The 14467-nt window shown below is 36.9% G+C and overlaps 1 protein-coding gene across 17 annotated transcripts in view; it reads left to right on the top strand.

The window, feature by feature from the left end:
• The first annotated feature begins 1466 nt into the window (after nucleotides 1-1466).
• Nucleotides 1467-14467, top strand: part of mink1 (misshapen-like kinase 1) — a 79632-nt gene continuing 66631 nt past the window's right edge. For 15 of the 17 annotated variants that reach the window (XR_015489838.1, XM_087250940.1, XM_087250939.1 and 12 more), the window contains exons 1-2: nucleotides 1467-2613; nucleotides 13878-13943. Coding sequence is in view for 16 of the 17 variants with exons in the window: in XM_087250940.1 (XP_087107066.1) it covers nucleotides 2557-2613; nucleotides 13878-13943 (123 nt within the window). In the remaining variant the exon portion in view is untranslated. 17 annotated transcript variants of the gene reach the window in all.

Raw genomic sequence — 14467 nt, 5'->3', positions numbered from 1 at the left:
GTGGTGGAAAGAGTACTGAAAAGTCATACTTAAAAAGACTTACTTGCTTAAAGATGTATTGCAAGTAGAGTTAAAGTATCTGTTATAAATATTACTTAAAGTATGAGTAAAAAGTAGCCCTCTCAAAAGTACTCAGGAGTAAAGAGTAGTGGGTTTTATGCTGTAAAAAGCTAATGTGTTTACTTGTAATTTGTGGTTTGTGTGTAAACGTAACATTCTGTAGTGGATTTAGTTATCATTACCCAGCAGGCTTACAACATCATAAGATGTTAATATTAGCTTTGATTTAGGTTGTCAGGTGACCAAAATTCAATGTCTAGCCAGCATCCAAGGACAATATTATTTTGATGTCAAATAACAGTGTCAAATGATGTTGATATTTGGTCAATTTTAGGTTGTTTTGGGAAGTGAACAAAATCCAACGTTTAGCCAACATCTTAAACCAACGTCATATTGACATCAAATACTGACATTTATTCATCAGGTATGGCAACTAAAATCTGATAGACATCATAGTGGTAACGTCCACACAACGTAAAGCTGTAACATCATTAGACGTTGATATTTGGTTGCTTTTAGGTTGGATGTTGGACATTGATGTCATCTGCCTGACATTGAGTTCTGATTTCAACCTGATTTTCATTTCCAAACAAAACGAAAAAAAAAAAAAACATTGGGGTAAAACGTCAATTTAACATCATGTTGATGTCTTGTGCCTGTTGGGTGTTTAATGCCATTTCAGTCATCATACAGTAAACATCTGTCATCTTCTCATTAGTGATAAACATATAAACAGTCTCTGGGTCAACGCGTGTAAAGATTTTTGACATCTTCTTGGACACTTAATGCTTCCAAACAGTTTGCTGCAATTATAAATCGCCCATGTCTTGAGGTGGTTCATTATGATGCGATTTACCTTCTATGTGTGATTTGATCGTACAGGAATTACTGAACTGATTTTTCTAATCTCCATAGACAGGAAAAAATAAAGTGACTGCAGGTTGAAGGAAAGTAGTGGAGTAAAAGTACCAATACAGCACTAACAATGTACTCAGGGGAAAGGTAAAGTACGCATTTTTAAAACTACTTAGAAATTACAATTCCTGAGAAAAACTACTCAATTACAGTAACTGGAGTATTTGTAGGTTGTAACTTTACACCACTGAATGCAATATAATGTAAAGTTAAGCAGTTTGAGTAGACTATTTGGAATTTGTTACTTTACACCACTGAATGTAATAATGTCAAGGTAAATGTTAAGTCTTCAAAATGCTAAAAACACAACGTGTGTGACTGCACAGCAATATTTTGGGCAGGATCATCCTGGTGTCACCTGTCTCCAGCGTAGGCAGCTTTCCTCAGGTAGTTTGTCCCAGTGGCAGCACCGTAGCGCTTCTCCAGTCCAGGAAGACGGGAGTGAGAAGCGCAGAGGAGGGAGGGGGAGAAAAGGAAAGTGCCTGGAAAACAGTGTTGTGTTTTCTTGCAGAGGAGGGACGTCACAGCCCGACCACAGACAGCAGAAGTACGAACAGGATCATACCAAGACCGGAGAGAGAAGTTCAGTCGGACAAATCAAAACATACGACCTCACTGCAGAAAAAACAAAGTTGGCTTCCTGAGGCGACTCATTAGCGAGTGATTGAATAATCAGAATATTATGTATGCATCGTGACGAGTCGCTGCTGCTTGCTACTAAGGGTCCGGGCTGAAAACAAGGGACTGTTTATGGTTTTTCGTTCTTCCCCCTCTCTTTCTCTCCCAACAAATCGGCGGAGGTTTTGCGCACAACCGGGAGGTGCCGCTGACTGTCGGCAGGAGGGAATGAAAGTTTGCCAGGCGGGCGGAATTTTATTCGACGTAAACACTTCTTGTTTTTGACACCGGGGCCGTGTATTTCGTTTAAATACACGCTGTATTGACTTTTAAAAACTGTGGACATTAACTGAGCCGAGCGGGGACATCGAAATCCAGGCAGAAATCCTGTTTAAGGCGTGTGCGTGGGTTGCGCCGTAACATGACGGCTGTGGCAGATTGACGAGGAGATCACGAGCGCCGCTGTTTAGGATCGTGAAGTTCTGCCTGTGTATTTACATATTTTCGCGATTACCTGCATATCTACCCCTCGTGTATTGACTAATCTTACTGTTTGACTGAGGTAGGCTCGGCTTAACTTACGCAGTGCTGCCAAAATGAGTGTAGAGACGGAGCGCAGTGTGGCACATCTGATTCGAGCTCGTGTAAATGTTGCCATGCAATCTTTAGGATTATAGGCTCAACCACAGCCTTTATCATCGATAACTGCAGAATCTCGCCTTCACAATCGGATCGCTTTGGCCTTAAAAGAGCCGTTTGTTCTCCCGTAAAGAAGAAGAAACAAACATTTTATGGTCCGAAATCCTGCAGCTGTTGTCGGTTGAGCTGGTCGCGGCCAAATGTTTCAGCGGGGACCTCGCAAGTTTTTCTGAACTGCCCCTTGAAATAAACATTGTGATTAAAAAATAACATTAGCAGTCTTCGAGGACGTCTTTTCAATAGTCTTCAGAAATCGTTGTGAAAATGTCAGAAAACGCACCTACGCGGAGTCTGGATGACATCGACCTGGCCGCCCTGCGGGTGAGTGACTGTGTGTGTTTTTGAACGAGTGTGTGTTGCTCACCTGCCTGCACCTGTCAGAGGCCTTCACACCCAAACAAATTCAAAACGGCTCCATTATTATGTCATATGAGGGATAATATATATACAACTACGATTTTGAATGTTTACTAGCTCGTGTTTGTTTTTATTCTGCGAGCAGGTGAGTCCTGGGCCTGTATTGTGTAACAAAATAATCCTGGCCTGGAGTGTTAATGTGTTTGTGTGTATGCAAGTCTAGGTCTCTCTCTTTCAAACGCCTACATTTGTGGTTTATAGGGCCTACCTTGCAAATAAGTGTTAACAGGGACTGTAATCTTAGAATAGCTTTCTTATTATGTGGGGAATACCCTGCAAAACAGTGTAACTTTCCGTTTAGGCCAGAGCTTTGTGTGTGTTTACATTTAATACAATCGTGATAGAATCATTCAGTGAACTGTCTGTGTGTTTTTATGGCGTCGTTTATTTATTTAACAAAAACTCAGCATTCCCTAGAGCACCGGTGCTGGAAAATGTGAGTTAATGGATACATCAGATATTTTTTGCAGCAACAGTTTTGTGAAGGGAGAAAATTAGTTGCCCACTTAGCAGAAGTAGGCACATTATTATCTTGACATGAATCCAAGCTATGTGGCAAGATGACAGTCCTCCACCAAAGTCTATTTTAGCATGACACTAGCCTGATACATTTTAGCAAATCTAATATGCAAGTATGAAATACATAAGATTTTAAAAAATATTTGGAAGTTTTGCATGTATGCCAAGGCTGCATTTATTTGACCGATAACAATATTACTATATTTTAAAATATCTCATGTTTTTTTGTGAAAGCTGCAGTGCTGGATTTTTGCTGGATTCTGTAATGACTAATCCTGTTAAGAAATCCTTGCAGTGTTATAAAAGTGTTTATCACATCGAATAAATTTTATGTCGTTGCTGAAAGTATGCTATCACAAAAAAAATGTACCAGGAAGAATCAAATGGGGGTATTCACAGCAATGCCATACAATGGGAGAACCTTTTTTGGTTCCCTTTTATAGAAAGTTTTTCCTTTTTATAGTGCAAAGTAGGCCTGCACAATATTTATCAACAATATGCAACGTTGAGTTTTTTTTTTTTTTATATAAGTTATCATTTGCATTGTAATTGTATAATAACTTTAAAAGCATTCAGGTAAAAGAAATTGTACCATTTCTGATCATAACTATGATTAATTTTATTAAAATACTTTTATTTTTATAATTCAGTTACTGTACTTGAATATTGTTAAACTCAGGAAATGATAAAACACTTTATTTTAATTGTATCTTCTTCTTGATTATATTTATATATTGTTATGCATGAAAATACTCACAACACATGCTAATGCAGAAATGCACTGCAAATAGCACAGACCACAATAAAAAATGTGTCAGGGAACCCAAAAAAATGTATAGATTTTTTTAATTAGGTTTTATGGAAATGCAAATATTAAACTTTAATTCACCAATCTCTGATTAAACATGTGCATGAAAATACTCACAACACATGTCATCTGTTGAAATTGTATGCATATCGCAAAATATTTTGCAAAGTAAAAAATATTGAATTTATATTTAAAATATAATATAATGTTAGATTTGTCCAAGATCATGCAGCCCTAGTGTAAAGAACATTTTCAAATTTAAAGATTTTTTTTTTTAACCTTTGCAACGATAAGGTACAATGGCTGTTAAAGGTAATTCATTAAACCGTCGTTGCTAGAGAAGAACCTTTATTTTTAATTGCATAATTTCTTTTTAATCTTCCTGTCCTCACACCTGTGAATAGTAGTGTGCATATATATATTAGCTACAGAATAGCTAGCATTCGTAGTGTGCTTAAATAGTCCCTCTGTAGTTAATGTGCAAGCCGAACAGAAGGCTAATCTAGTCCTCTAGCTTAGTGGTATGTTAGCAGGTGGCTAATCCAGTGTCTTAGGGCTAATTACACTCACTAATTAGGTGACTTCCTGCATAAAGATGAGGTTATCTGCCATTCACAAAGAAACATTTTCATTTTAGAGTTCTGCTTTAGTTCAGGTTTTCTTTTGATTAATTTCTATTTTTTTTTCCTTAATGAAAATATCATCCTTTATATCGATCTGTCTGCAAAACATTTCACTAGGGACGATTATTTAGTTGGCGCTTCTGATTGAAAAATATCTAATACTTATATTTTTTTTTACTTTACTTTTCATTTCAAAGTATTAAGAATTTATTAATAATATCCCTGCATTATTGTTTTGTTTGTTTTTCTTTTTTTTTAAACAACAATGTTTGAAACTACTGTTAACAAATCTTAAGGTATTCATCCCTTCTAAACCACTGGTTTAGGCTTTGTGGTCTGGATTAATACTACCTTTTCACCTTTTTATTTTTTGAAGATTAATAATATAGGTTTTTTTAAACATTAGAGCAGTGGCCATAAACTCTCTTTCTCTCTTGTGTGTTGGTACAGTGAGTTCCTGGGCACGGCTCTCCAGGGTGTGATGTGTCTGATATTGCCCCTAGAGAGAGAGCAAGAGCATGATGATTCACTTCAGCTCATTGTTTGATAGCTGTCCTATATAACGCCCACATATCGCGTCTCTCACACTACGCTCATAGATGCCTATTTAGGGGAGGAAAGGACATGTACATAATCACAGGACTTGCCTGCCTTGCATGTGGCCCTCCAGCTAGAGTTGCATACTGCTGAGATGGTTTGCAGTTTCATGGTATTGTTTTGAACTTGAGAAGCACCTGCTCTCCTGTTCACCTGTGGTCATCTTGGAAAGATCGTTTTTAAATAACATTAGTCTACCCGGAGCATCACAACTTGGTATAGAAGCAGTTTAGAATTAAGTTATTTTCTAGCAGCAGATTTTGGTAAACTCTCATATTTAAACGAGTCTATTACATAATCATAATAGCAGCAGTTTGACGGTTGGGTTGCTTATGTAAATGAGATATAAATGCTAATGACATCATCATCACAAACCAGAATATCAATAGGCTAAGATGTTAAATAAACAACAAAATCTAATGAATATGCACAATGGCTTGAGAAATCTGCTTTAGCTTTTAAATGAAACAGAAGCTCATTATTGGTTGTTTAGAATAAACCAGCTGGCAAATAAACAAGCTGAACAAAAGTTTGTATTAAGCCAGATGTTTGTTTTGTGTCTATTATTTGCAAGGAGCAATTGTTTATGAATGCGTATTGGTTTCTGCATTCATGAGGTCATAGGTTAATGATGTAACTTGATCTAGTAGTGCTTAAATATTGATATCTGTTGGATGGCTCTTTACTTATTATTTTATTACTTTACTTTGTAATGGCTTCATCTGTGGTCTAAAAGCTGCAAGCTGTTCACAATATTTTCCAGCTGTTTCCATTTTCCAACCCTCGTTTGAAGTCTTTGTGTTGTGTGTGCGCGTGTGCGTGTGTGCGTGTGTGTGTGTGTGTGTGTGTGTGTGTGTGTGTGTGTGTGTGTGTGTGTGTGCGTGCGTGCGTGCGTGCGTGCGTGTGTATACACAATAAGTAGTCTAGGTTAGGCATTAGACTATAACTGTTTTCAAGGTATACCGAGGTCTGGAAAAGTCAAGGTTTTAAAACTGCCAAAATTTTCTGCTTTACCGTACCGTATTTTATATAAAATTTTTTATTTCCTTTTTTTACCCTTTTTTTGCCCTTTTAAATTGTACATAAATTTGTGTTTTTGAAACAAATGAAGACAGCAGAAGTCAATGATTTATTTGAATTAATGTTCATTTAATCATTGTTGATTGTTCTTATAAATATTATCAATATTTATCAAAATAAATTATTATCTTCAATAGGAAAAAATTGTTGTTTTTTACATAGACATTTAAAAGAATGTATTCTAGAGCAGTGAGCACAATACCGTCAAACCATAAAAACTTTGATATTTTCCAAGGCTACCATATCTTCAGAATCTTATACGGGCCTATGCCTAGTCTAGGTATGTTTAATATATACATTTTTCCCATATAAATATGGATTTCTGACACCTTTTTTCCCCATTTGTGTAGCTGTAGGTCTGACAACTTTTTTCTTTTTGACAACTTATTCACCTTTTCTAATACCAACTTAATATCTTTCTTTGCGTATGAGCGGGCACAGCTATCGGAATCTTTTTGGCCTCAGACTTCTGTTTTTATTCAATTCCATTGACTTTGAGATGTAAAACAGTTCTTTATGCTGCTTGATTTTGCAAACTGATATTTTCTAATGACATTAATCTGCTTTTTATGTTTAGTCATTTTGTAGAGCATGTAGTAGACTGTTTTCTGTAGTTTTTTTTATTCCTAGTCATTTCTCCCTTATATCTGAAGTTCTAAAACAATCGCAAAAACGATTGCACTTCTGTCATGACAGTACAAATTGCTAACTGCCATGACATGTTTAATCTAGAAATTTTGCTCATTTAAATATCAGTTAGATCCTAAATGCAGAATATTTGCAGAATTTAAAGGGGTAAATGCACACATACTTTTAATTTCATTCAGCCAACCCCAGGGCTTACAGCTAATTGTCATCCCATACAAAATCGCTGAGTTTAAGATCTGATTTGTTTAAAAAGCAGCCATCTTCACTGCCTAGCTGAGGTACGATTTAAAGTGGACCAAACAAGAAGCACTGCTTAAATTATATTTTTCTGCGCCATGTCTTTAAATTATGGAAATTAATTTTACCCCAGTTTTTTCAAAGGTGTTTCTGCATTAGCCTGTTGCTAATAATGGTGCTTGTGTTGTAATGTCTCTTTCGTCTCTTTTTACACGTTAACAACCAAATGGATGCTCAAGTCTGATTATATTTGAATTACAGTACAACATCAATGCTGTAAAAGGAACCTTATGAATTTGAAAGTAGTCACAATAACCAATCAATGGAAGTTCTTCATTGGCTAAAAAACACAAGCTCTGCAAATAGCCCATTGCTTAATTTTTAAGATCAAGATTTAATGGCACATACGAGTACAGATGTTTCAATTGTTTCTAAGTTATGCTGGAACAAAGCGTCCACTTAAATATAATAAAAATGCAAATTCTGCATTCATAATGACTGTTATTACATATGCATTAATGCTCACAGCATTGATTAATTTAGATGCGTCATCTAGCTAGTGGCTGTGTTGAACAGCTCTCTTGAGCTCACTGTATTATAGAGTGCATTGATTCAGTATGTTTAAATATTCTTTTCTGACATCTACATTGTAAGCAAGTGGCTTATGTAAGTTCAATAATTCTTATGTTTTAAATAGGTTTTAAATTTTATGAGTGGACATACACTGACACTTCCATCCGGAGATTCAAAATAAGAGTTCCACATACATAATTGAATATAAGCTTAGGTCAGGGGTGCCCAAACTCAGTCCAGGAGTTTAGTTTTAATCCCAATTAGACACATCAGAACCAGCTACTTAAGATCTTTCTAGGTATACTATAAACTTTCAGGAAGGTGTGTTGGAGCTAAACTATGCAGAGCGCTGTACCTCAGTGACTGAGTTTGTGCATTCCTGGCTTAGATAAACTTAAAATTAAGGGGGGAAATAATCATTGTTGTATTGTCATTAGGAATTGTTGTGGCCAATCAAATGCAGCCTGCTGCATATTAATAAACCCATGTGCAAAGAAATGGTCCATGTTTTGGTGTGATTGTTCTGTTTTTTTTACCGAGATTTCACTCTTGGGATTTACATGACAACAAGGAAACAATAGGGTTTCCATTGTTCAGCTTTGGCATTCCTAGGTGTTTCCCGATTTTTGTGAAATGATTTATAAATTGTTGCTGATGCAAACTAGTGAATAGATCCTTCTTTGTTTCCTTCTTTTTATCCTTTGCCGATCACACGCCTGTAGGTTGTGCACAGAGAAATTCAAATTTGCTGTTAATTTACTCCCCCTCAGGCTATTCAATATGTAGGTGACTTTTTGTTCTTCGGTAGAACATTTTTTTTTTATTTTAAACAGCTGAATCTGGTTCATGCTGATTTATAAAATGCAAGTCAACAACTATTTGTTAACATAAGAGTAAATAAATATGCAGATAAAACAAATTCAGCACCCATGGTTTCTTTTAAGAATCTGCTAAACATAATAAATTACATTAATAATGCATTGTTTTAAAAAATTAAAGCTAAATTAAATCTGAACTCTGAAGCAATTAATTGATCCAAAACACACATTAAAAGTAAAAGACTTTTTTAGTTGCATGGCTTGTTTGTAATGTTATGTAATACAGTGTAAATGATGGGGCTATTGTGAAAATAAACTCCATATTTGTTTATTTTCATGGGTTGAAAGCAAAAATAAGAGAGTGATCATATACATTTACTTTCAGATTTATGGGGGGTCACCTTGACAGAGATTCCAGTAATGTCCATGTTTGAAAGTAACTATATTCAAAAGGTTTTAATCAACTATTTCATATAATAAAGAAACAGTTTCTCTGATAGGGTGGTAGATCAAATGTCTAAACACTAGTGAACATTTTTGATGATTCATTTAGTGACTATTGGCATGTATTTTCACACTGCAGTTCATATTCGGCCCCGTCTCTCAACACACCTGCATGGACACACAGTGACTATTTTTAAAGGTTTTTCCTGTGTGTTTTAATTTTAAATTCTGTCATTTCCCATGCAGTCTTTGAAAAGCCATGGGCAACCTTTTCAGCGAACTTCCTTCCCCCTGTGTTTCCTCTCTCAATTTGTCCTCTTCTAGTCTCCAGGGAAAGCCTTATTATTATCTGTTTATCATCTTATTCATTGGCTCATTTATTCATTTCCCTGCTTATGTGTCATCTCTCTCTTTCTTTCTCTCTCTCTAAAGCAGATGCTCCCCAAAGAATAGGCTAATTGCCTTTGATCGTCTTTGATGAAACTGTTTGAATATTATAACGAACATTCAATTGTATATGTTTGATATGACGTTACTTTAGGTTATAAACTGTAATGCTTTTTTGAATCCTGTTTGTGTTGGTTCTTATTTCCATTCGGCCTCTTACTGATGTTTCACGTAAGTGCGTGTTGCTCGCTTACAGCTCACCACTCCAGAGCTCTTTGAGGGAGAGTGAGAGAGAGGAAGAGATAAAAAGAGAGATGAAGCAAGTGAGAGAGAAAAAAAGGTTGCAGTTATTGGAGGCAGATGAGAGCGAGATGATCGTGGTGTGTGTATATGTGTGCGAGAGCTAGGAAGAACGTTAGCCTTGTCCACCCACAAAGCTGTACCAAAGCTATATTGAGTGTGTGTGTGTGTGTGTGTGTGTGTGTGTGTGTGTGTGTGTGTGTGTGTGTGTGTGTGTGTGTGTGTGTGTGTGTGTGTGTGTGTGTGTGTGTGTGTGTGTGTGTGTGTGTGTGTGTGTGTGTGTGTGTGTGTTGCTTTTAACCCTCTACTCATTCTAGTTTTTGGCTGCGCTCCCCAGCTGTAGCTGCACATAAGATAACACTTCTTGAGAGTTGTATAATGGCTCTTAATTCATGACAATGGCACACAAACTGTCTTTTGAAAGCGAGAGGTTTGTGAAGACTCGTCACTTTGTCTTGTTCTCAATGGCTGAGCAGGTAATGGTTCTGTCATTGCCATCGTCAGCCAGCAGGAAGCCTCTGGTATAAAGGAAAAACATCTCCAAAGTGAGCTTGATTTAGGACATGAAACTTTTCCTGTCATTTGGATGGTAAATGATGTAGTTTTAATACTTTTTTGTACTGGGAGTGAGGAAATAAGAAAGTACAGAGAGTGCAGTACTCGGTTAAAGCCCAGAAAGATGCACATTTTATATACTTACTTAATGTAACCCACCAGTCTTTCCGTACCCAACCTGGTCTGATGCTGGGATCGAACTGGCGATTCTTTGTATGAGAGTCAGTTGTTCTAACAAGAAGGTTACAGACCATGACCTCTAGCATCTGTCGCTAGACCACCTTTTGAGGTCACAGGAGTGTAGGCTGATAAAACTTCTGTGTCATGCGTACGGTCTGGCACAGCCTTTACCAAAAATGTAACTACACGTCGCAACGACATGTAGCGCAAGCCCTGTGATTGGTAGCTCTGACCAGTGTGGGCAGGACCAAGAGCCGTGCAAACCTGTTGGAGTGATTGTTTACAGGTCCGGAGTCTCGTGAAGTTGCTTTAGATGGAAACTGTTGTTTTGTGTTTACCTTATGATTAATGTTGTTGCACATCAGCCAGCTCCTGTCTCTGAATGAGCGAGTGTTAGCTACTTGTTAATAAAGGTAGCGTTTAAAATTTTTTTTTAAAAAACACCCGCAAAGAAACACGGCACAGAAGAACATAAAAACCTACTGCCAGCTAGCGTTTAAGAAGTGTTATTGCAGAGCAACACAAACAGCATGCAGATGTTTGTCATTGTGAAGCATGCATTGTGTGTCACGCCGATCACTCGACGCAGAAGTATAAATCAGCTCACTCCCATCGCAGAAGAGCCCCCATGTGTAACCCACCGGTTTTTCTGCACCCAAACTGGTCTGAGCTGAGGTGATTCTTTGCATGGGAGTCTTTTGCTCAAGACCACGTCTGTTGCTAGACCAGCTTCAGATGTAGGAGGAGTGAGGTTTTCCTGCTAAACACTTTGCTAGCCGGCCTCCATTACATTAATTAAATAATTAAAAGAGTAAGTTTTGCATAATTACGTGCAATAATCATAAACAGAAGTTCAAAGTCTGTTCTACATGTATGTTGTTAATTAATATTGTTCTTTAATTAAATGCACAATTACACACCATAACAAGGCCACTTAAAATATAATGTAGCTGCCTCAAACGTACACACTTCAAGCTCTGATAGATCTATTTCTTATCATTTTAATTGAAACCATGATCCTTGGTGATTCAAAAGAATGTACAATGGCCTTCAGCTCTTTGAAAGTCAAAAAAAGGTTAAGCCTTTGTACATGAGATAACGTGAGATCTTGTGAAGCAAAACTATGAGTCTGTTCTGTAAACTAAACATTATTTGCAACTAGGGTTGTAACGGTATGAATTTTTCACGGTATGATAATCGTCTAAAACAATACCACGGTTTGACGGTTTCGCGGTATACGGTATGTTACAAATGTTACAAAATAATAGAACAGTGAAGCAAATTTGACTTTTTCCAAATAATATATTTTTAGTTACTATAAACAACACCACTTACAATGAACAAATAAAAATAAGAAAATAATAAATAATGTGTCAAAGTACAAATAAAGTCCAAATAAACATGGTGCAAATCCTCAGTAAAAAATAGATATAAATATTTACTATACTATAAATAGTTACATAACGAAACTAGATTCAATATGGAACATCCTTAGGTTTTATGTGCCAGCATGGATATGGTTGTCTGTGGATATGGATTTGGATGTGGTTGTCTGCAATGCAGACAAACAGCTGCATCTTCATTTGCGTCTTTTGAAAACAGCAAGAGCAGCAGTTCGTCTTTGCTGTGTCACTGTTTTGTCATGTTTCTGTGCTGCTGTGCATGCAAAAGTACTTAGTATGAGAATTATTTCATGAAAAACTTTTTTTTTTTTGCGTTTTATTTAGCCGCGCATAAATGTATGCCTCATTCCGTGTTGTTCAAAAAGCTTGGTCCACAAACAAAAGCGAAACCTATGCTTATTGGTTGTGATATAGCGAGTTTGAACCAATCTGGGCATGGAGGAGGGACAATGCATCAATGTATCATGTCTGATTTGTCCGGAGACACAGTGACGAGCGTTTCTTTGTCAAATCAGCGTTGTCAAATGTTGATGACGTAACCGCACTGATTCCGGAGCCTCTGAAAGTCCGCGAATGTTATGTGATACAGCACTGGAAAGCTGAGATTCTCTTCTTTATGCCAATCTTTGAATTGTATGAATCGGATCAGTGGATCAAAAGTTATTAAACATTTAAGAGCAATACTTATTTTTATCCGCGGGCGGCTGTCTCGGTCTTTAAGGGTTAAAACCGTTGATATGCAATTGTTCATGGTATGATAATCGTGCACGTTCAAATCGTGGTAAACCGTCATACCGGTATATTGTTACAACCCTATTTGCAACTATCACCTCCACATTACTCCACAGCCCCAGCCAAAGTTTGAATAGCTGTGTCCGAAATCACCTACAGTACTCATTAGGTACAGCATTTGAATTTAAATGTACTTCTTGACCGTTAGAAAAGTACATTCTATACAGTATGAATGTCAGTAGTATGAATGGAACTCATACTACATCCACAATTTTGTCATCATCACGTGACCTACAGTTAGTAGTGCAGAATAGTGTAGAATGTCACACTTCAGAATGTCGCCGGCAGTAGTATGTCATCCGGGTACTTCTCGCATACTGTTTTATGAATTTGGACATACTACTCTGCTCGTATACTTTTTTAGCATACTATATAGTATGGAAGTATACAATATGGATGCAGCCTATGTGTTCACGACAGTCTGGAGCACATGTTACTTGTCGCATAATGATGAGGTTTGAGTGGGCACAAACTTCCATCTGGGCTGATACGGATTGTTTACAACAGGACACGTTTCGTTGTGTTGTTCAAAATGTGTTGTACTTTAAGTGTACAGTTCCTGGATGCTGCAATGTATATAAGAAAAACTGGTTAAACTATCAGGAAACACTTTCTATTTCTACTTAAGAATATTTTTCATAAACATTTTGGTTTCCAGTAGTTCTGGTTACTAATAGTTTTATTTAGAGATTTTAAGAAATATGAATCAAGTTTTCAAATTCTTTTATAAAAGGTCTTTACAAACATTGTTTGTTTTTCTTGTCTTTTTTTGAGAGCTAAAACTGAATCATTAAACCACATTGATAAAAATAATACATATGAAGTCTTCATTTGCCAAAACACAACTTGTAAACCATTTTCATAATTTTTTTCCCCAAATGAGCTCTCACTGACTTGTCCATTTGTGCAAATTAACTTTTAATATGCAACAGTTTATTCATTTAGTATTCAAAGATTTGATAAAGTGGTGACTGTACAGTATTTCTCCAGGTTTTTTAAAGCTAAACCATTGAAAGAGCATGCTTCAATTGTTCACATTCTTAAATAAAGTATGTTTCTAGCTTAAGCCTCTAGGGCATTTATAATTTTAATTTGGCTAGGCTAGAGCAATTTTAAAATAAGTCCAAATTAATTGTCTCTCCCCACTCAGGATTTGCATGTTTGAAATGATATTTTAATCCTAATATTGTTTTTGTTCTGGCAGGACCCAGCAGGGATCTTCGAGTTGGTGGAGGTCGTGGGCAACGGCACCTATGGACAAGTTTACAAGGTGAGTCATAAGGAGAGATGAAGGGTGAGAAAAGGAGAGATATCGACAATAATACATGACGCCACAGTAATTCAATTAAACCTCCATTTGTGTTCTGTGAGGAAATGCGTGATGTGGTGTGATGAAGGTTTCGGTGGGAGATGGATTAGAGATGCTGCTGGTACATGAGTAACAGAGGACAGAAGTGCTGTAAAGCAGTTGTGTACGTGAGGACATGTGTGAGAATGTCATTGCACTCTCAGCATGGTGCAGTAACACACCGACTGCCTCAGATCATTGCAGCTGCGCTCAGACCTGTCAATACTCGCTCTTGAGATGATGAAGTCCCCTGCACAAGAAGAACAGCTTAAATTGTGTCATTTTTGCACCTCTAGTGACAAATAGGGATGCTCCCATTAGTGTTTTTGCCAGTATTGACTACCGGTTTGTTGACCATCAAAATACTGATTATTCAAGCTTGTATGCAAGTCAGATAAAGTAATGCAATAGACATCACTTGGCTACATAGTTTACAATAATGTCCA

Source organism: Danio rerio, chromosome 5 (assembly GCF_052040795.2).
Source record: "Danio rerio strain M-AB ecotype USA chromosome 5, GRCz13ab, whole genome shotgun sequence".
NCBI lineage: Eukaryota > Metazoa > Chordata > Actinopteri > Cypriniformes > Danionidae > Danio > Danio rerio.
This window is presented reverse-complemented; position numbering and strand designations above follow the sequence as displayed.